At 39.7% G+C, this 16493-nt stretch overlaps 1 protein-coding gene across 1 annotated transcript in view; it reads left to right on the forward strand.

Moving 5' to 3' along the window:
• The first annotated feature begins 2301 nt into the window (after window positions 1-2301).
• The window catches only part of ACTN2 (actinin alpha 2), a 71917-nt gene continuing 57725 nt past the window's right edge, over window positions 2302-16493 (forward strand). The window contains exon 1 of the mRNA XM_084261502.1: window positions 2302-2715. Within this exon, the coding sequence (XP_084117628.1) occupies window positions 2581-2715 (135 nt within the window). The 5' untranslated portion in view covers window positions 2302-2580. The remainder of the gene's footprint in view (window positions 2716-16493) is intronic.

The raw sequence follows: 16493 nt of genomic DNA on the forward strand, positions 1-16493 counted from the left end.
TTTTCAGAATTAAAAAAAAAAAGTATATATATTTCTTTCAGTCTGAAATATTTGTTTTCATCTAAAATGAACAAGCATAACCTACCTAAAGAAGATTTTGCAATACTTGCCCCTTATGGAAAACTGTGGGTTTATTCTTATTTGGAATCAATTTGATTTTTTTTTTTTTTTTTTAATCTCAGAAGAGCTGAGAGAAACCATGGTTCTGGCTGTTGGTTCCTGGGAACAACAATGACTTTTTTCTTCTATTTGTTTTCTTATGAAAGTACTAAGTTTGCCTATGTACCAGTGAAAACATGAACAGTACCTTTGCAGCAATGGCAAATCCAGTTATATTATTAAAGAACCTGAACTTTCTTTCAGAATTCTAGAAAATTTAGGTAGATTTCCTTTTTATTTCCAGAAATGTAGGCATGGATCTGACTCCAGTCCTAACCCACAGTGTGATCAGATACTCTTTGCAATCATTAATGGCTCAGCTTTTATTTCCTGAGGTGGGCGCTCCGTTGTGTGTGTTAGAATCAGGGCCAACACATAAAATGTGTCTTTTAACTAGCACCTCCCTGTAGGAAGCCATCAGTACCCATAAGGCTCCCCTATACTGTGCTGTGGGAACGGTGTGGTACCATCTGACTTCACCTGCTCTGGTTCTCTGACAAGGCAGTGCCAAGGAACGAGCCCGAAGCTGGTAGCAACAGCTCACCTCTGATGACGGAGTGTGTAAAAGGTCACAGGTCTTGTCAGTGCAAGAGAGCTCTTGGCACAGGGGACCGCTCTGGCTCCAAGCATTGTCACTTTATGTGTATCCTTCTGGGACTTTTCTGACTTCTTCCTGCTTCTCTAGAAATTTCTCCTGTGTTGCCTGTGATGAATAAGAAGAAATGGTTTCACTGACTTCAGAGTCTTAAGTTGTCATTTAGGTGGTTGAATTTTGGCATGTGTCACAAACCAGGGGTGACTACCCAGCTGTAAAAATAAACCACACAAATTACATCAGAACACACATAATGTGTATGTACCTGAAGTATTTTGTTTTGTAATTGCTATTTAATATTGTCTGAGAATATTCTAAGAGAATGATCATCTGCACTGGAACAAATTGTCTAGACATAGCATTCATTAAAATTTGCTTCATTATCTAGCTGGACATGTAGCAACCTTCAGAATATTTGCATTGAGCAGGTGAAAATCTTGTGCTTCTGACTTTGCTGCTTAGCCTTGGAATTTGATGTTTAGACTTTATTTTGGAAGTCCAGCTTGCTTTGACTTAATGAAACGATGGCAGTCCTCTTCTGAAGTCCAGTTTGCAACCCTGGTGCTGCATTTATGGAGGGGTTTTTTGGGCTGATGAGTAGGTATTAGTTATGCATCTTATGTCTGCCGGCCTTCCAAGGCTGCCAGAAGCTCAGCTTTGGTGAGCATTTTCTTTCTGTGAGGACAGTTCGAATTGTACCCAGTGCAGACTGGACAGGATGACCTTGGATGATGTTAGGTGCTGGCATTAATTACAGGCTACATGAAGTACATAGTAAACTTGCTAATTCCCAGAAGAAGCATTGTTGCCAGGGCAACTGAATGATATGACATGGGAGATCTGTGATGTGTGCTTGCAAGGGTGCTTGATCTCATTGCTCTCTTTTCAGATTTTACCCAGTGGAAACCATGGGTAAATGGTTCCTGTCAGGCATTTTTAAAGTTACTGGTTCCACAGACTTTGTGTGTGTTCCTTGGTGCCTGCTTTTGGGATGTACTGAGCATGTTTCCTGGACGGAAAAGACAGATGTTGCTTTTCCAAGCTGGGTTTGATCTCCAGCCCGGATCTGCAATGCAAATTGTTTCATCTCTTGGGTGTCCTCCTCTGCGCTGGCTCTTGTGAGCCTAATCTGAAAGGTGTGAAGTGACTCCAGAGTCCACACAGGCTCTTCAGACTGAGGATAAACGATGTCAGGCTGTATCAGCAAATCGTAGCCAGGTCTTGAGAAGCAGAAACACCTGCCGTACCAAACCAAACGAGACAGGCGAATGGGAAGGACAGGCAGAAAGGCCGGAGCGCTTACGGGAGGTGAGTGCCCCCGGCCAGCCTTCCCCTCAGCGGGCAGCCCCGCCTCCCCGTACAGAAGCAGCGCAGCGGCGGGTGCGGCGGCCCCAGCGCTCCCGTCCCGCTCCTCCCCGCCCCGGCCCGTCCCGCCCGCGGGGGTGGCGACCCTGGCGGCACCGGGGGCGCGTCGCTGCCGCCGCCACGTGACAGCCCGGCGGGGATAATAAGCCGCAGCAATGAGCCGCCCCGGGCTTCTCCGCAGGGTCAGCCGCAGGGACCTGCAGCAGCGGGAGCAGAGAGAGAGAGGAAGGGAAGGAAAGGAGGGCAGGAGAGAGAGAGAGGGAAGGAAGGTCAGCACCTACCTGGCAGTTTCAGCCTCTGCTTTCCGCAAGAACCGGTATTCGCTCCCTGTCAACTTGCAAAAAGAGAAAAAAGGGAAGAAAAAAAGGGCACTGCTACCTACAACCCACCAGCAAGTAAACTAAGCTCAAAAATTATACATAAAAAAGGTCTCAGCAGCTGAAGCTGACCACCAGGTAGCAATGAATAGCATGAACCAGATAGAAACAAACATGCAGTACACCTACAACTATGAAGAAGACGAGTACATGACCCAAGAAGAAGAATGGGACAGGGACCTGCTCCTGGACCCCGCATGGGAGAAACAGCAAAGGAAGGTCGGGAAATGAAGTAGTGTGTGTCTGTCTATGTGCTGCTGTGTGGCGTGATGTCCTCGCTTTGCAGTGCTGCACCTGGAGCTCCCAGGGCTATGCAGCAAGGGGTCCTAACTTTGTAAGGGAATGTATGTTACATCATATGAAGCGTATATAAAAAATAAATACAATGTCATACTTGGAGAAAGCATTCACTTTTTTGGTTCTTAAGTGAAACCCATGTAAGATGAAACTGATTTATGATAGTCAGGAGAGGCTTCTTTATCTCACACTGGAAATACTCTGTCAGTACCTCTATATTTATATGTAAATTACTGATAAAGATTTCAGTAATTTTAAACTTCAATTCCTGGGTGTTCTTTTCAGAACACAGACTCTGAATTGACATATGTGCCTCATTGCTTTTCAAAAACAGCAAACTGCAGTTATAAACTTTGAGATGAATGAGAAGGTTCAAAATTGGTATACAAAAAGACTTTGCAGTATTTCTGAGAACCAACTTTGAAACTGATTCGGCAAGTCAGCTCTTACCAGAATTCGCTCTTAGTTGTGACTGGATGAACTGACAAGGAAAATGCTGCTTACAAAAATATCCTGGCTAGATTTGGAAAACTGTATTTCACTACCAGGTTTCCCCATGTGCCAATTCACTGCCTGGGGCGGGGGGCAGGGAAGGGGCTTTGTGAACTCATTGGAATATACTATTGTAGAGAAAATGCCTCCTGCCTTTTTAGGTGTAGAAAAACTGTTATGCTAGCAAGTACTGTCTGTGCTCTTTTTCTGAACATAGCCAGAGATTCTAATCCTATCAGCAGTCTTGTCAATGGCTTGGTGCTTTAGTAATATTTGCAGTATCTAATTTCAGAACACTGAGGTTTAAGCAGCATATGGAAAATAGAGATATGAAATGTTGTAAAGAATTTGTTATTTCCTAGTGTAAAAGGTAATGAAGTCACAGTTGGCAGATCTGGGATTAAAAGGTTATCTGCTGGTTAGAATTTTTGGGGCCAGTAGGTTTACTTTTCCATTAAAATCTGTAGAGCAGGCATTTAATCTCTCAGTTTTTACTTGTAGCTTTCCTCCTGCTGTGGCATTCAGCTGGTTTTATTAACTTCCCTACATTCACACCTGTTCCAAGCCTGCTGTACAAGTTCAGTGGGAGAAGTTCTGGGCTAGGCTGAAGTTCACTTTCCTTGATCTACCAGCTGCTGCAACTCCTAACCAATTATGAAGCTGTACTCATTAACACTGACATTTGTTTTAATTCAACACTCTTTAGATGGCAAACTATTATTTTTTGATTTATAATGAGAATGTAAATTATCTTGGTGCTTAAGTGCTTGAGTGATTTGAAACTGCTCAGCCACAGCAGGTTGTGGTTACATCTGATTAGGGTTGAGTTGCCCAGCATTTCAGAGAATGTTGTGTTCAAAATAAAGAAATAATGGACTGGTTACTAGTTAGTCAGCACTCTAATACAAGTTTCCTTCAATGCAGATAAATGATAGAAAATAAAGTCATTTTAGATTGTGTAGGTTTCCTTATGTTTGCTCTTGGCTTTTACAGAAGAGCAGGGAGTAGTTAGCATAAGACCCCATCAAAACTCTTTTTTTTCTGTTCCTCCAAGCAGACAGTATGTCATCAGAAATTCAGGTTTCCACATTGATAAATTAAAGCTGACTTGACTTTCCTTCCACAGGATAGAGTGAGTGTGGCTTTGCTACTTTATGCTGACAGTTCCCAGGGCTTATTTTTAATATTGAAGTGATACCACATTTAAATAGAATTTAGGAAAGGAGATCCTCATTTCTTGTCTTGGAAAAGAGTCTGAATTTATTATTAGATGCAAAATATGTACTCTCATGATAATGGGCCTGATAATATTTCAAGGCTTTTATCTTTTTCTAATTGGTGCTAAGACAGTTGCAGAAAGTGCATTCTTTATTTCTTAGGAGGGGATTGCAGATACTTGGGCACAGATCTTTGTTCAAACTGGTAATATAATATTGAAAAGTGATCTCAGCAGAGCCCTGGCAGTTGGCAGCATATATTTTCTGTTAGACAGTCTTGGAACAAACCAAAAATAAATGCCATTGTTTCTATTGTGGGCTGCCCTCTCCAGACTTGCCATTTCAGTGATATGCCTGGTATGAGATCTGTCAACAGATGCTGGTAACACATGATGACGTCCATAGGATTACAATGGATGTGACGCCTAATTATAACCATGGTTCATAGAGTATTATGGTCTGCTGTAATCCAGGTTCCTTGGTGGTTGGAGATGTCAGAATAAATATCAAGTACACTATGGGGAAGGAGGATGAGTTGTACCTTACCTCTGTCTTGTGAATGTGAACACCAATTCAAATGCTTTGGTTAGGGTATCATTTAGCCCGTGTCAGATCAAGAAATCAAGAGAATACAGCAATTTGACCATTTGTTGCATCAGACCCTACTGGTGAAAACTCAAAACAGGGTCACATAGTTGGAAATTTAAGGCAGCAACTTTGAAGAAAGACTAAATAACAGAAAAAATGTATTTTGAATGAACATGCAGTCATTGGTAGGGACAAATAAGAGAACCACAACCTTGGTGTCTTTTGAACATGTTGATGGGAACCATGAGATTGGAATCCTCTGAAATCTGCTGATTGACCTAATACGCTTCCACTGGCCACCTGCACTTAAACAGTGGTTGAAAGATCTATGGAAGTGGCCCCTTGTTTCTTCAGTACCACATGGAAATCAAAAAGTATTGGAAATATAAAAGTCTGCCTGAAGGATTTTCTTCTTCACTCTGGTCTGTAACCTTAGGCAAGGTCAGCTCACCTCAGACCTTGATTTTCCCATTCCTAAAGAGGACAGCAGTGATATTTGTAACACCTGATGGAAGTGGTTGATTGTAGGGTAAGTCAGTCTAGTGATTAGCTGTCTTTCAATCCCTACCTGACTGTACTGGAATGGAAGGAAAAAATCATACTAGCTGATAGTGGAAGACTTACAATCTGTTTTCTCCTCTCTCCAGAAATTTATTTCTTAAGTTTCAAAAAAAACAAACAAAAAAAAAACCCCAACCGAAAAAAACCCCAGACCCACGAACTTTTTAGTTTTCACTAGCCTTTTTCTCAGTATAATTAAAAGGAAGATAGGAAAATGTGGTGTCCCTTAGCTTAGGAAACCAAGGACAGCAATGCTAATCAAAATGCAAGGCTAATGTTTGCAACATGTTTGAACTGCTCATGCTACTTAAGGTTGATAGTGTGTTAAACAGTGCTCTTTCTTGTTTGTAACTTTTGCCATAAGTATTATAGGAGGGTGGTTTTTTTAACTTTGATGTGAAATATGGTTTGTTAGTTCTTCAATGCAATCTTAAGCCTTCTGGATAAAGATCTGAAGGTTGTGAAACAGGTGTGATCCCTTCTTCAGGACAGTTGTACTGTAAAGCACTGAACAGGCTCCACATATTTCGTATGTGTTTCCTCTAGTCATTCAGACGTGTCTCTGACACTGTTGCACTACTTACCACTTGTAAGGAAGGAACTGGAAACACACTCCTTGCCTACCAGATACTCTTATAGATGAATGAGCCTATTCTAGCTTGCCATGTGGGCTTGGTGATACTGTTTTGTTAATGCAGAAGAGTTTTAATGTAGGTGTCAGGGCAATTTCTGACCATTTTGATGTGGTTTTTTTTTTTTAACACTAGTATGGAATAAACAAGAAAATTCAGAGATTTTATTTCCCTTGATATTGTACTCTTTGTGAATGCAAGATCTCCTCAATCACCCTGAATGCTGTCCATGAGTGAGGAGTTTGGAAAAGATTCTTTAAGAAAGAAGCTGTGTCTCTTTCTAGTCTTCAGCAGTACCTATCAGATTACATTTTCAGTGTGACCTGCAAGGATTTGTGTGCATTACCTCCTTTGGTTGGTAATACAGCTCCTGTTGTCCTTGCAAGCAACAACAAAAAAAGCATTTGGAGGCCACGTGTATGGCAAAATATTTGGAAGAAACCAGAAGGACTATGAATTATGGGTTATATCGCTCTTTTCCTAGTGTGGCTGCAACTTTGGTAGATTTGAGAGGTTCACTGCGGCCTCAAAGAGACATTGACCTTGTGTTCAGTCTGACTTCAGTGTCTATAAATAGAGTTACAGTCAGTGTCCTGAATTCACTCTGAAGTTTCTGTGGTCTTCCATGGATGGAATCTAAATTGATTTCGTATCAGAAACCTCTTCCTGGAATAAGTTGGCTGGTGACTGAAAAGACAGATGAAGTAGTGGAAGGAAACAGCTTTATTCATCCAGGAAGAGGAGGAGAGAAATAACCGAACCTGAATGAATGAAAAAGAAATGTAAGGCAGGAAAATGTTGGTAGGAGATGCTGGGTGCCACCAGCAGAATTCAGTACTGTAGAACCACTCCTCATGGATTTACTGGCTCTAGATTGAAATCATTGTAATGGAGAGTACAGCAGTATCTACAATGTGTACAGGGCATTCCAGCCTAGGTCTTTCCTTTTTACTGGAGATAATAAAATTTGATGGGTTTGGGGATTTTATTTTATTGAAATTAGGGAGATTGATTAGTTTGGCGGTTGTTTTTTTTTTTTTTTGTCTGGGTTGGGTTTTTTGGGTTTTTTTTTAGATCGTGCAAAATTGTTTCCTTGAATAATCAACCTTGGGATTAAGCTCCCACAGCAAACAAAGAAACCACCCATCTCCTGAGGGTTTTCAATGAGATGACACTTTTTACCCACGTGGAATACCAGTGGGATTGTTGAGGAGGCACAGGGATTCCTGTGTGCAAGTGAGCAACCAGACCAGGGTCTGGATGAGAACCAGCAGTGAATGTAGGAGGGGTGAGGGAGGCGAAAGTTACAGTCCTAAGAGAGTATCAGTCTTCTCATTACTTATTCCTAGTACTTACCTGTTACTTGTTGGATATTTTTTATGAAGATGGGGTCCTGGGTTGAGTACCTTTAGGACAAATTGCAGGCATGGATTTAATTTCTTAGGAGGAAAATCCTTCAAGGTCTAAAGCAGAATGATAGTGGAAAAGTCATACGCTATGCTGAGTCCTACATTGCAATTCTCAGCCTCCTTTACCTTTTATGTGCAGAATTAGGATAACATAGTTGCCTTGGAAATTCTGTAGGTTGTAATGCAGGGTTTTCTATTACCACTAATAGTTAGAAAAGCAAAAAATTTCACCTTTTTAGGCTTTTCCTAGTATTCAGCCAGTACTGTGACTGTCTTCTATAGAAGAACGTCTTGCCGGATGATGTATGTCACTAGAAATGCAGTGTGCCTTACTGTAACAGGAACTTTCAGCCCTGCAAATGCTTCTTTCCCAGGTGCATCAAGAATTTTCTTTTCAAACAGTGGATGCCAAAAATCTCTAGTATGAAGTACACACACACAAAATCCCATCTGTCATTTCCTTTTAAATCCTGGGTGCTCTTTAAGTGACCTCAGTGGTAGATGGCCCCATATAGGGTCTGACTCAGAAATTGGTTACCAATGCATGGACCTACTTTACTTTTTTTTTAACTGAGAGGGCATTCCTTGATTTTTCAGCATATACTGCAACTGTCCTAAGTATTAGATGCTGGTAAAACAGAAGGACATGGAGTTGCTGTTTCTCTAGTCCTGTGAAGAGCTGCCTTGAGGATAGAGGGGACTCTGTGTAGAAATATGGGATGTGTTTATGGCTTGTTCTGTACGATTGGCCTCTCAGAGATTAGTGCTTGTTAAAATAGTAACATGTTAAATTCCTCTTGCTGATGTTACTTGGATGGAATGGTGCTTGAGAGGAGCATGCTGAAAGCACAGTGGAACGATCAAATTTTGTCAGTATGCTTCATATTCTGTCTTGGAAGCTGGCAGTAAGGTGTGCAGTTAGAGAAGGCCCTGAATACTGTCGTGCTGATATATGAAGGAACATTCAAAGAAAGCTATTATGAAATTTACTTAACTAGAAATGTTTCTGGGGATACTATTTTTTTTTCAAATGTGAAGGTTTTATTTATCAACACTAAGCGTGAGAAATCAAGACGTTACTCAAGATTATATTTTCTATTTAAACTCAAACAGCCCTCTCAGTGCTGACCCGTTTCAAGGTTCTGTATGATTTTGTTAGTGTTGTCAAATGGATAATTCCTACAGTCCCAATTCAACTGTTAATTGCTACTCATCCCCAAATATCTGCCTGCACCAGAGCTGTACAGGCATGAAAAGAAGTCATAATAACCATTTCATAATGGGGAGCAGAGGCTACCTCCTACCTACACTTAGAGATGAGCACCACAGCCTCCCTTGAAATTCGTATAGTAAAATGTCTGCAGATACACTGATCCAATTAGTAAGACAATAAGGATTGGAAGAAAGTATGGATCTAAGTGGGTTCCTATAAGCTGCAACCAAGGTGCTTAAGAGCTAGAGGAAAGCTGTGTGTTGAGCAGTGGAATTTCCTATAATCTCTTGGGGGCAGGAGGTCTGCATTTTGCTGTGGATCTGTGTTTGGGTTCCTGGAGAGAAAGACAGGATCTTCAGCCCTGAGACTGCAGTACACAGGGAATACATACACGCTCATAAAATTTGTAGCCTTGTGTAAGCAAAAGTAGGGCTCAGGTATATTCTGTACATTAATGAACCCCAGTAAGAAAATATTATGATTACATCACAAATTTCCAAATCAAACTAAGAGAGTTCTCTGCAAACTGAATTTTGAATATTTTTTGCTGGTAGGGTATGATGGAAAAAAATTCATACTAAATGCCTAACATAAATGTAATAACAGTTGCATAAATTCTGGTCTGTTTAATGATGTTTAGACAGTAATTTCTGTATTGCACTGTACAGTTCTACTGAATTAATTTCAGTGAGACAGTGTATTAGGATTTTCTTTAGTTGTGAATGGTGAATACTGCATAGATGTTGGTAATCTTTTAGGAGTTATACTGCAGAAGAATGCATTGGATCTATATCTGGAATGCAGATGGACATGATGCAGGAAGAAGCCTGCCTGTGAAATAGAATTAGATGGGAATTTGCGCTGCTTAGCTTTGTCCCAAGTCCAAAGACATCCCTTCTGCATGTTGTTTTATATCCTTGCAAGCAAACAAATATAAAAGTGCTTACACAGTTGTCAAAGTTGAGTTGTGGATGACTTTAATGCCAAGCACAATTTCTTCTGAGTCCAGGCTAAACAATGTATAACTGACACAGTATTCCTGTATTGCAAGCAGTGAAAAGTTGCTGACTCTGAGTGAGTATGTCTTCTATGGCTGTACATTCTTGCCTCTCAGCTGATACCAGCATTTACATCAAGCATTCCATTTCCTCCTAAATTAAATTTCATTCCTGGTAGTTTGGGGTGATTTTCAAGTCTTCAGTGTTTGAAGAACATCATTTCCTGAAACGCTGTGATAAGGGTGCATGGCATTCGTTCTTATGGTATCAATGGATTTGTTGCTTTTAAATATGCCTCATGTTGAGACACTTGATGCATAAAGCCGATCATAGTTATGCAGGTGCTATACGATGCTCTTTTTCTACTTTGTAAAATTGGGCAAGTATTTAAAGGTTGAAGTTACCTCTTTCCACATCATTTAACCAGCACAGTGTTATGATCGCCCTCTGTGACTGTTGCTGTACATATTCTGCGGTAGCTCTTCCTGCTGGTAGTACAAGTAACTCCTCAATACTCATCAGGATAGTGTGGTCCTAGTAATCCCCAAACTACTGGTGTGAAAGGATTACAGGGCAGGTGTTAGTGCTCACTGGGAACAGAGCATCCACAGAGACAGAGGTAGTAGAAGGCTTTTAAGAATTGGTGCCAATTGAAATGGTAGCTCATAGAAACACACTTGCCTGTGCAGAGGGAAGCAGAAGCTGACAGTTGTCTGGCTAACGTGTGCAGACAGGTGAGGAAACGAGTCCTGATTTTATGTCCTAAGTGCAAGAACAGGCACTGCTGCTCCTGTGTCTGGTACCAGTTTTCCCTCCTTTTGCGTTGTAAGGACACATCATGTTGTCCGTGGCTTCATCTCCAAAACAGTGTTTGCAACACCTATGTGCTGGCTTACAGATGAAAGTGCTGTGTTTACTGTACTGGCAGGAGGAATATTTTCCCATTTACTTCAAATGCTTCCTCACAGCTGCTCTGAACTGTCGGAATCCTCTCAACTTGAAATCTGATGCTTGTTCTTATTTTTCTTCAAAATCCTGTAAGCAAAATCAGTCCAGCCTTCCATTAATTTGCTAACTAGCAGAACCTAATGCAGAGCACACGGCTTCTATTCTGAACTGCCCCCTAGAAAAGCCTTTGCTCGTCCCCACTACCATAGCAGGAGTCTGAGGAAAGTGACAACCGTAGTCTAAAATTAGCAGCTGTGATTATTCCTTAAGTGTCTAAGGAAACGCTCGTATTTTTTATAGGTGTTGAACACCCAAGCATTTCCACTGACGTCAGCAGGAACTTCTGTCTATTTTGCACCTCTGAAAATCAGCATGCTATTTTGGCACTCACAGAAAGGCTTGACCATCTAGCATTAAGTGATATATTTTTTTTTAACTCTGTTTTATGTTTAATCTTGGCACAAGTGTAGCTTTGCGCTGCTGCAAGACTTAAGCCATTTACATTCTTTAGTATGAAGAAAACTGGTACCCAGCTGTGCTAAAAAACCCAAAAAACCCCTGTGTAACTCCAGAGCGTTATTTCATTTAGAGGAGTTTCTTTATCATCTATCTGGCCTAAGTATTAAAAGACAAATGAAACAGCATACATGAAGCTGAGGTTTGCTTGCTTTGCCTGTGGCCTTCATTTCCACAACCAAGCACAGGTCCCAGCATGGCTCCTGTTGAGAATAGATATGCTATAAACAAAGAACTGTGTGTTTAATTGCCAAAGCAGGGTGTTTATCACAAACACTGTACTGTCTAAACCACAGATGTTTATGCTCTCAGTGGTTACAGCCATCACTGTTTGTTATTTACCCATCTATTCTTGCTAAGTGTTTGAAAACGGGTTACTTTGTTAAATTGGATATTCATATGTAGTCAAGACATCCAAAAATCCTGAGTGATGTTTTGCTTTTTATTCTGTTTTTAAGGTAAGCTCAATAATCTAGGAAAGTGAATCTCACTAAAAATCATTAAAGAATCCTGGATTTTCTCTGAAAATCTGCTGGTTTACAAGATATTTTGAATGTTTTAGAAAATGTTACTTTAATGTTTTTAGATAGCATTTACTATAGAGCTTAACAAAAATCAACCAGAGATGTTTAACTACTAACTTTAACAGCAGAAGTTACCCAATTATTTTAAAAACAGATTCTTAGAATATGTCTGAAATAAAAATTATTTTTTTAAATCATCTATTACAGTACCAAGAAAATTAACATGGACAGTTTATATGATTTTTGTACTGAGAAATACTGCATTGGGTAACCTGACATATGTCACAGAAGGGCTTTTTGTTGCATAATTGGGAATTAATGCATGAGGTTTTCTTTTCTTTTTAAGAACCTCCTACTGAAACCTTATTTTAGATTACATGTGGAACTAAATTTGGTGATCTTCAAACTCACCACATAACAGTGCAAAGACAACATTTACTGTGTAAATATCTTGGGCTCTGACTATTGACATACTTTCCCCATCATTTATTAGTGTCAGGGGCTTAAAGATGTGTGTGTGTGGAATTGAAAAAGCTTTCAAAATCTTGTTTAGCTTTATCAGTCAGAAAACATGCTTTTTTGATTAGGAAGTGTTTCAAAGAATGTTTATAAATTGGATGGGAACATACTTTTATGCCACTCTCTATTGACTGTATTGAACAATTTATAATGGATTTCCTTACTCACCTGACAATGAGTATACAATTAGTGGATAAAGATGGCATGGTGAAGAAAATCAACAGAGAAAGCAAGGGAAAGACATTTGGAAATCCAGTCAACTAAATCCTGGATTAGCCTACTTTAATTAATCCTTCTATTTCCAGAGAGCATACCTTTAGTTCCTTCCATACTATAATGTGTGAATGTTTCTTTCATCTCATTCTAAATAGTATTTGGTCATTTAAATATGTATCTACTGAAACAAAAATGTTAGCCAGGGCTATTGTGATAGTTCAGAAGCTCTTGGGAAACCAGGAGGAGCAACGTAGGACACAGCTGATGGAAGGAAGACCCCAGACTGGAAATGAGAAGACAAGATACGATCTCATTATAAAGATGTTCATTTAGCACTGATAGGGTAGTGGCAATGCATGTTCATTGCTTAATACTCCTGAGGGAAAGCCCCAGGCAGTATAAAGGGCATAGACTTCACCTTTAAAGCACACCTGTAGATTTGTCCTTTACAGATCCACCATAGTATTTGAGACCCTTTTTGGATTACCTGTTCTTTATTTTTAACTCTCCACAGGGAGAGGCAAATATAGCAGAGATTATGCTTTTGTTCTGAAGTTGCCAGTTGGAAAAGAATATACAGGAAGAGAAAAAACAGGAAAATGTCTGATTGCAAATCTTTTATAGTTACTGTAATAGTTCTCTCCCCAAAACTGTTAGCATTTTTACTGTGAATCTGTTTCTGAAGATACCTTCTAGTTCCCAGTACTCTTGTGAAGTAGAAATGTGGTGGATGGGAGGTGGTGTTGCAGAATTAACTCCTCCTGAGCCATGTAGACATGAGTGCATTTGTTTTGACCCTATAACAGTTCAACTTTTCATTGGATCCCTTTTTCTATCCTCGTTTTTCTTGTTTCAGTAGTTAGACACAAAAAGTGCGCCTTAAATATAGCTCTAACTAGTGCTTATGGTGAGACTTCCCAAATATTACTATGCTTAAGTCATCCAGAAAGCACCTGAATGCAAATAGCTCACTGTTCTGTTAGTTGACTATGCCTTCCAAAGTATCAGTTGTCTTGATTTTGGTCACCCAGGATGTGTATCTGAAAGCTTGTAGAAAGCAAGAGAGAGAAGGTGTGTGAGAGATGTTTGGGAGCACGCATCAGTATATTGGAATTTCTAACAGAACCTGCACACTTCATTAGGCTCTGCAAGCTTTCTGCCTAGGGCCCTAGTGTCCTGCCTAAAGAGTTGGGGAGAGGTATCACTTTATGAGACATTCATATGTATTTCTGTACAAATGCAAAAATGCAGTGCATCTTATTGCATGAGTGATTTAATGAGCCCATTAATGCTTTTATAAAAAATGTGTATCGCATTTATTTGTTGCACTCAACGTTGGCCAGTGTAGTGGCAAATCTATCTTAATGCTCTCACAACTGGGTATCAACTTATTTATTTGTAGGTATGGGCTCTAAAGTTTTATGTTGTGAAGTGATGAGGAATGCTGTGTAAGATATTAGTTGCTACAGCCATACTACTTGAGGTTGCAATGTTAGAATTTCCTGGTCTTACAGTGCAAATTCAACCTCGGCAAAGTGCAGTGTATTGGAACAGAAAATATTTGGTGAGTATGCTCTAAAGCTAGGTTACCCTGTTAGAGGAAAATACTTCTGTGCCATGTGAGTATTTGGCAATTCTCAGAAGTTCAGTCTGGATGCTCCTAGCCATGCTGTGTGGGAGAATTGTGTCTCTGGCAAAAGACACAGGTCCCATTGGGCTTCTCTATTTCTGCAGATTTCAGTAGGAGACATTTGGAAGGGCAAAATTTGGCAGTGTTGCATGTAAAAACAAAATAAATAAAAAAGTCTCCCATGATCCATTAATTGTTAAATTATTAAATGCTCAAAACAATGTAGCCTGTTGAAAGAGATCGACATGTCCATAAAGTTTTCCTTCAAGGGAAATACAAAGTGAACATCTGAAAATAAAAGAAAACAAAAGCCATTGACCAAAAATAGGTTATTCAAAACTTTCCATTTGTATTGTTCCATTAGTTTCTTTCTTTTTTTTTTTTTTGGTTTTATTTTTAAAGCTTTACTTCGATTTAAGAACCCTCTTCTAAGTATACTTGATTCACAGTTACCTTTTCCACTGATATTTATTTTTTGAGTCTTGTGAAGTAAAAGTTCTTTTGCTTGCTGCAGTGTTTTAAACTTACATGAGACTAAAAATTGAGTGATTGTGCAGTATTTTAAAAGATGAAAATGATTCTGCATTTAGAACTCAGTCTGTGGGGCATATTTACATTTCTTCTTTACTGTGGGGTAAAGATTTTGGAAAGATGTGTAAAGAGGTTATTTCACTCGAAAAAAGTTGTACCAAAAACTGGAAGAGTAAGGACTCAAATGTTGAGTCTTTACTCACTGTCTGTCTTTTTTCTCTCATGAGAGAAAGAAATTTAATACAGGGGCTATTATAACTCAGAAATTTTTTAGTAATTTGAGAACTTCATGTTTACTTCACAGATTATACCCTTTATTTATCATTCTGTAGTGTTAATCTTGTACTTGAGCATTTTAATGCATTGAATAATGGTATGTAATCCAAAAAATTCAGAGGTATTAACTCTGTTATGACAGGGTATTAATCACAGAATCACTAGGTTGTAAAAGACCTTTAAGATCATCAAGTCCAACTGTTCTTGTCCTATGCTAAACCATAGTACCTGATCTACCCTTTTTTTAAACACATCCAGGGATGGTGACTCAACCCCCTCCCTGGGCAGCCTGTTCCAGGCCCCAACAACTCTTTCAGTGAAGAATTTTTTTCCTAACATCTAATCTGAACCTGATTAAAACACATGTTAATTTACATAAAAGGCAAAGAGAGTAGAGTCATCAGAAAGGTAGTCTATAACTGTAAATGATGTCATGCATATTTTTGTTGAAGTAGGAGATAAGATGGAGAGGTAGGATCATTGCAAACGACATGGGATTGCTCCCCATTGCTCCATCTAGAATGAATTCTACAGGACTTCTGTCAGACAACTGGACGCTGCCTTTTGGACAAGGAGTTCTCAGAGAATATTGCCTGGATGCTGTTTGTGACCATCTTTTTTCAAGAATTGGTGCACATAATGTGAATGAACAAAGTAGAATGCAAAAATAGACGTTCACATCCAAGAAAAAGCTGACTTGCAAAACACTGATCTATGTCACCACTTAGCAATGTGGTGACTATTAATTAAAAGCCTCAGTATTGCAAAGTCTTCTGAGTGGAATACTGTAGGAACTCCTCTAGCCTGACTCATGATGAAAGATAACCTTGTACTGAAGATGGACTTTTAATTTCTTGGTTGGGAATGTGTGGCTGGGGGGAAGCTTTCACTTTTAGGTCAGTGCTTTGAACCTGGGCCAGGTGAATAAGTGACAAGGTTGCTAACACATGCAGGCTGTTTGGTAATGTCTGTGAGGTGAGTTGTACTCCCAGTTTAGCTCCTGGGAGGACAGGTGTCCCCATCATTTAAACCACCAGAAATGGCAGCTTCATTGGAGGTGCCCAAAACTGACCTTATTAGTGAGAGGCTGGGACAGTGACTTTTAATCCTAGAGGTGAAAGCTAAAACAATTTCTGTATGTGAAAATGTTTTCTCAGGTTGCATCTGTGGGGTTATTCACAGTCATTGCTATTCTTAACAGTTCCCTAAGTGACTTCTTTCTCCGTGCCTAAGTGGCTGGCACATTTCATAATTCACTAAGAGTTTAAGGAGGGAAGGATAACTAGAACGCAACAAGATTTACAGTAGTAACTGGTTTATGCTAAACAGCTAGTTTTGGGTTTTTTTTAAATGTAGAATTAGCTTTGAATGACTGAGAACAGATGCTGAAGATGTTGGTAATTGTTATGTGTTGCTTTCCATCTGTTCAC

The sequence above is a fragment of the Gallinula chloropus genome, assembly GCF_964237585.1.
Source record: "Gallinula chloropus genome assembly, chromosome: 3".
NCBI lineage: Eukaryota > Metazoa > Chordata > Aves > Gruiformes > Rallidae > Gallinula > Gallinula chloropus.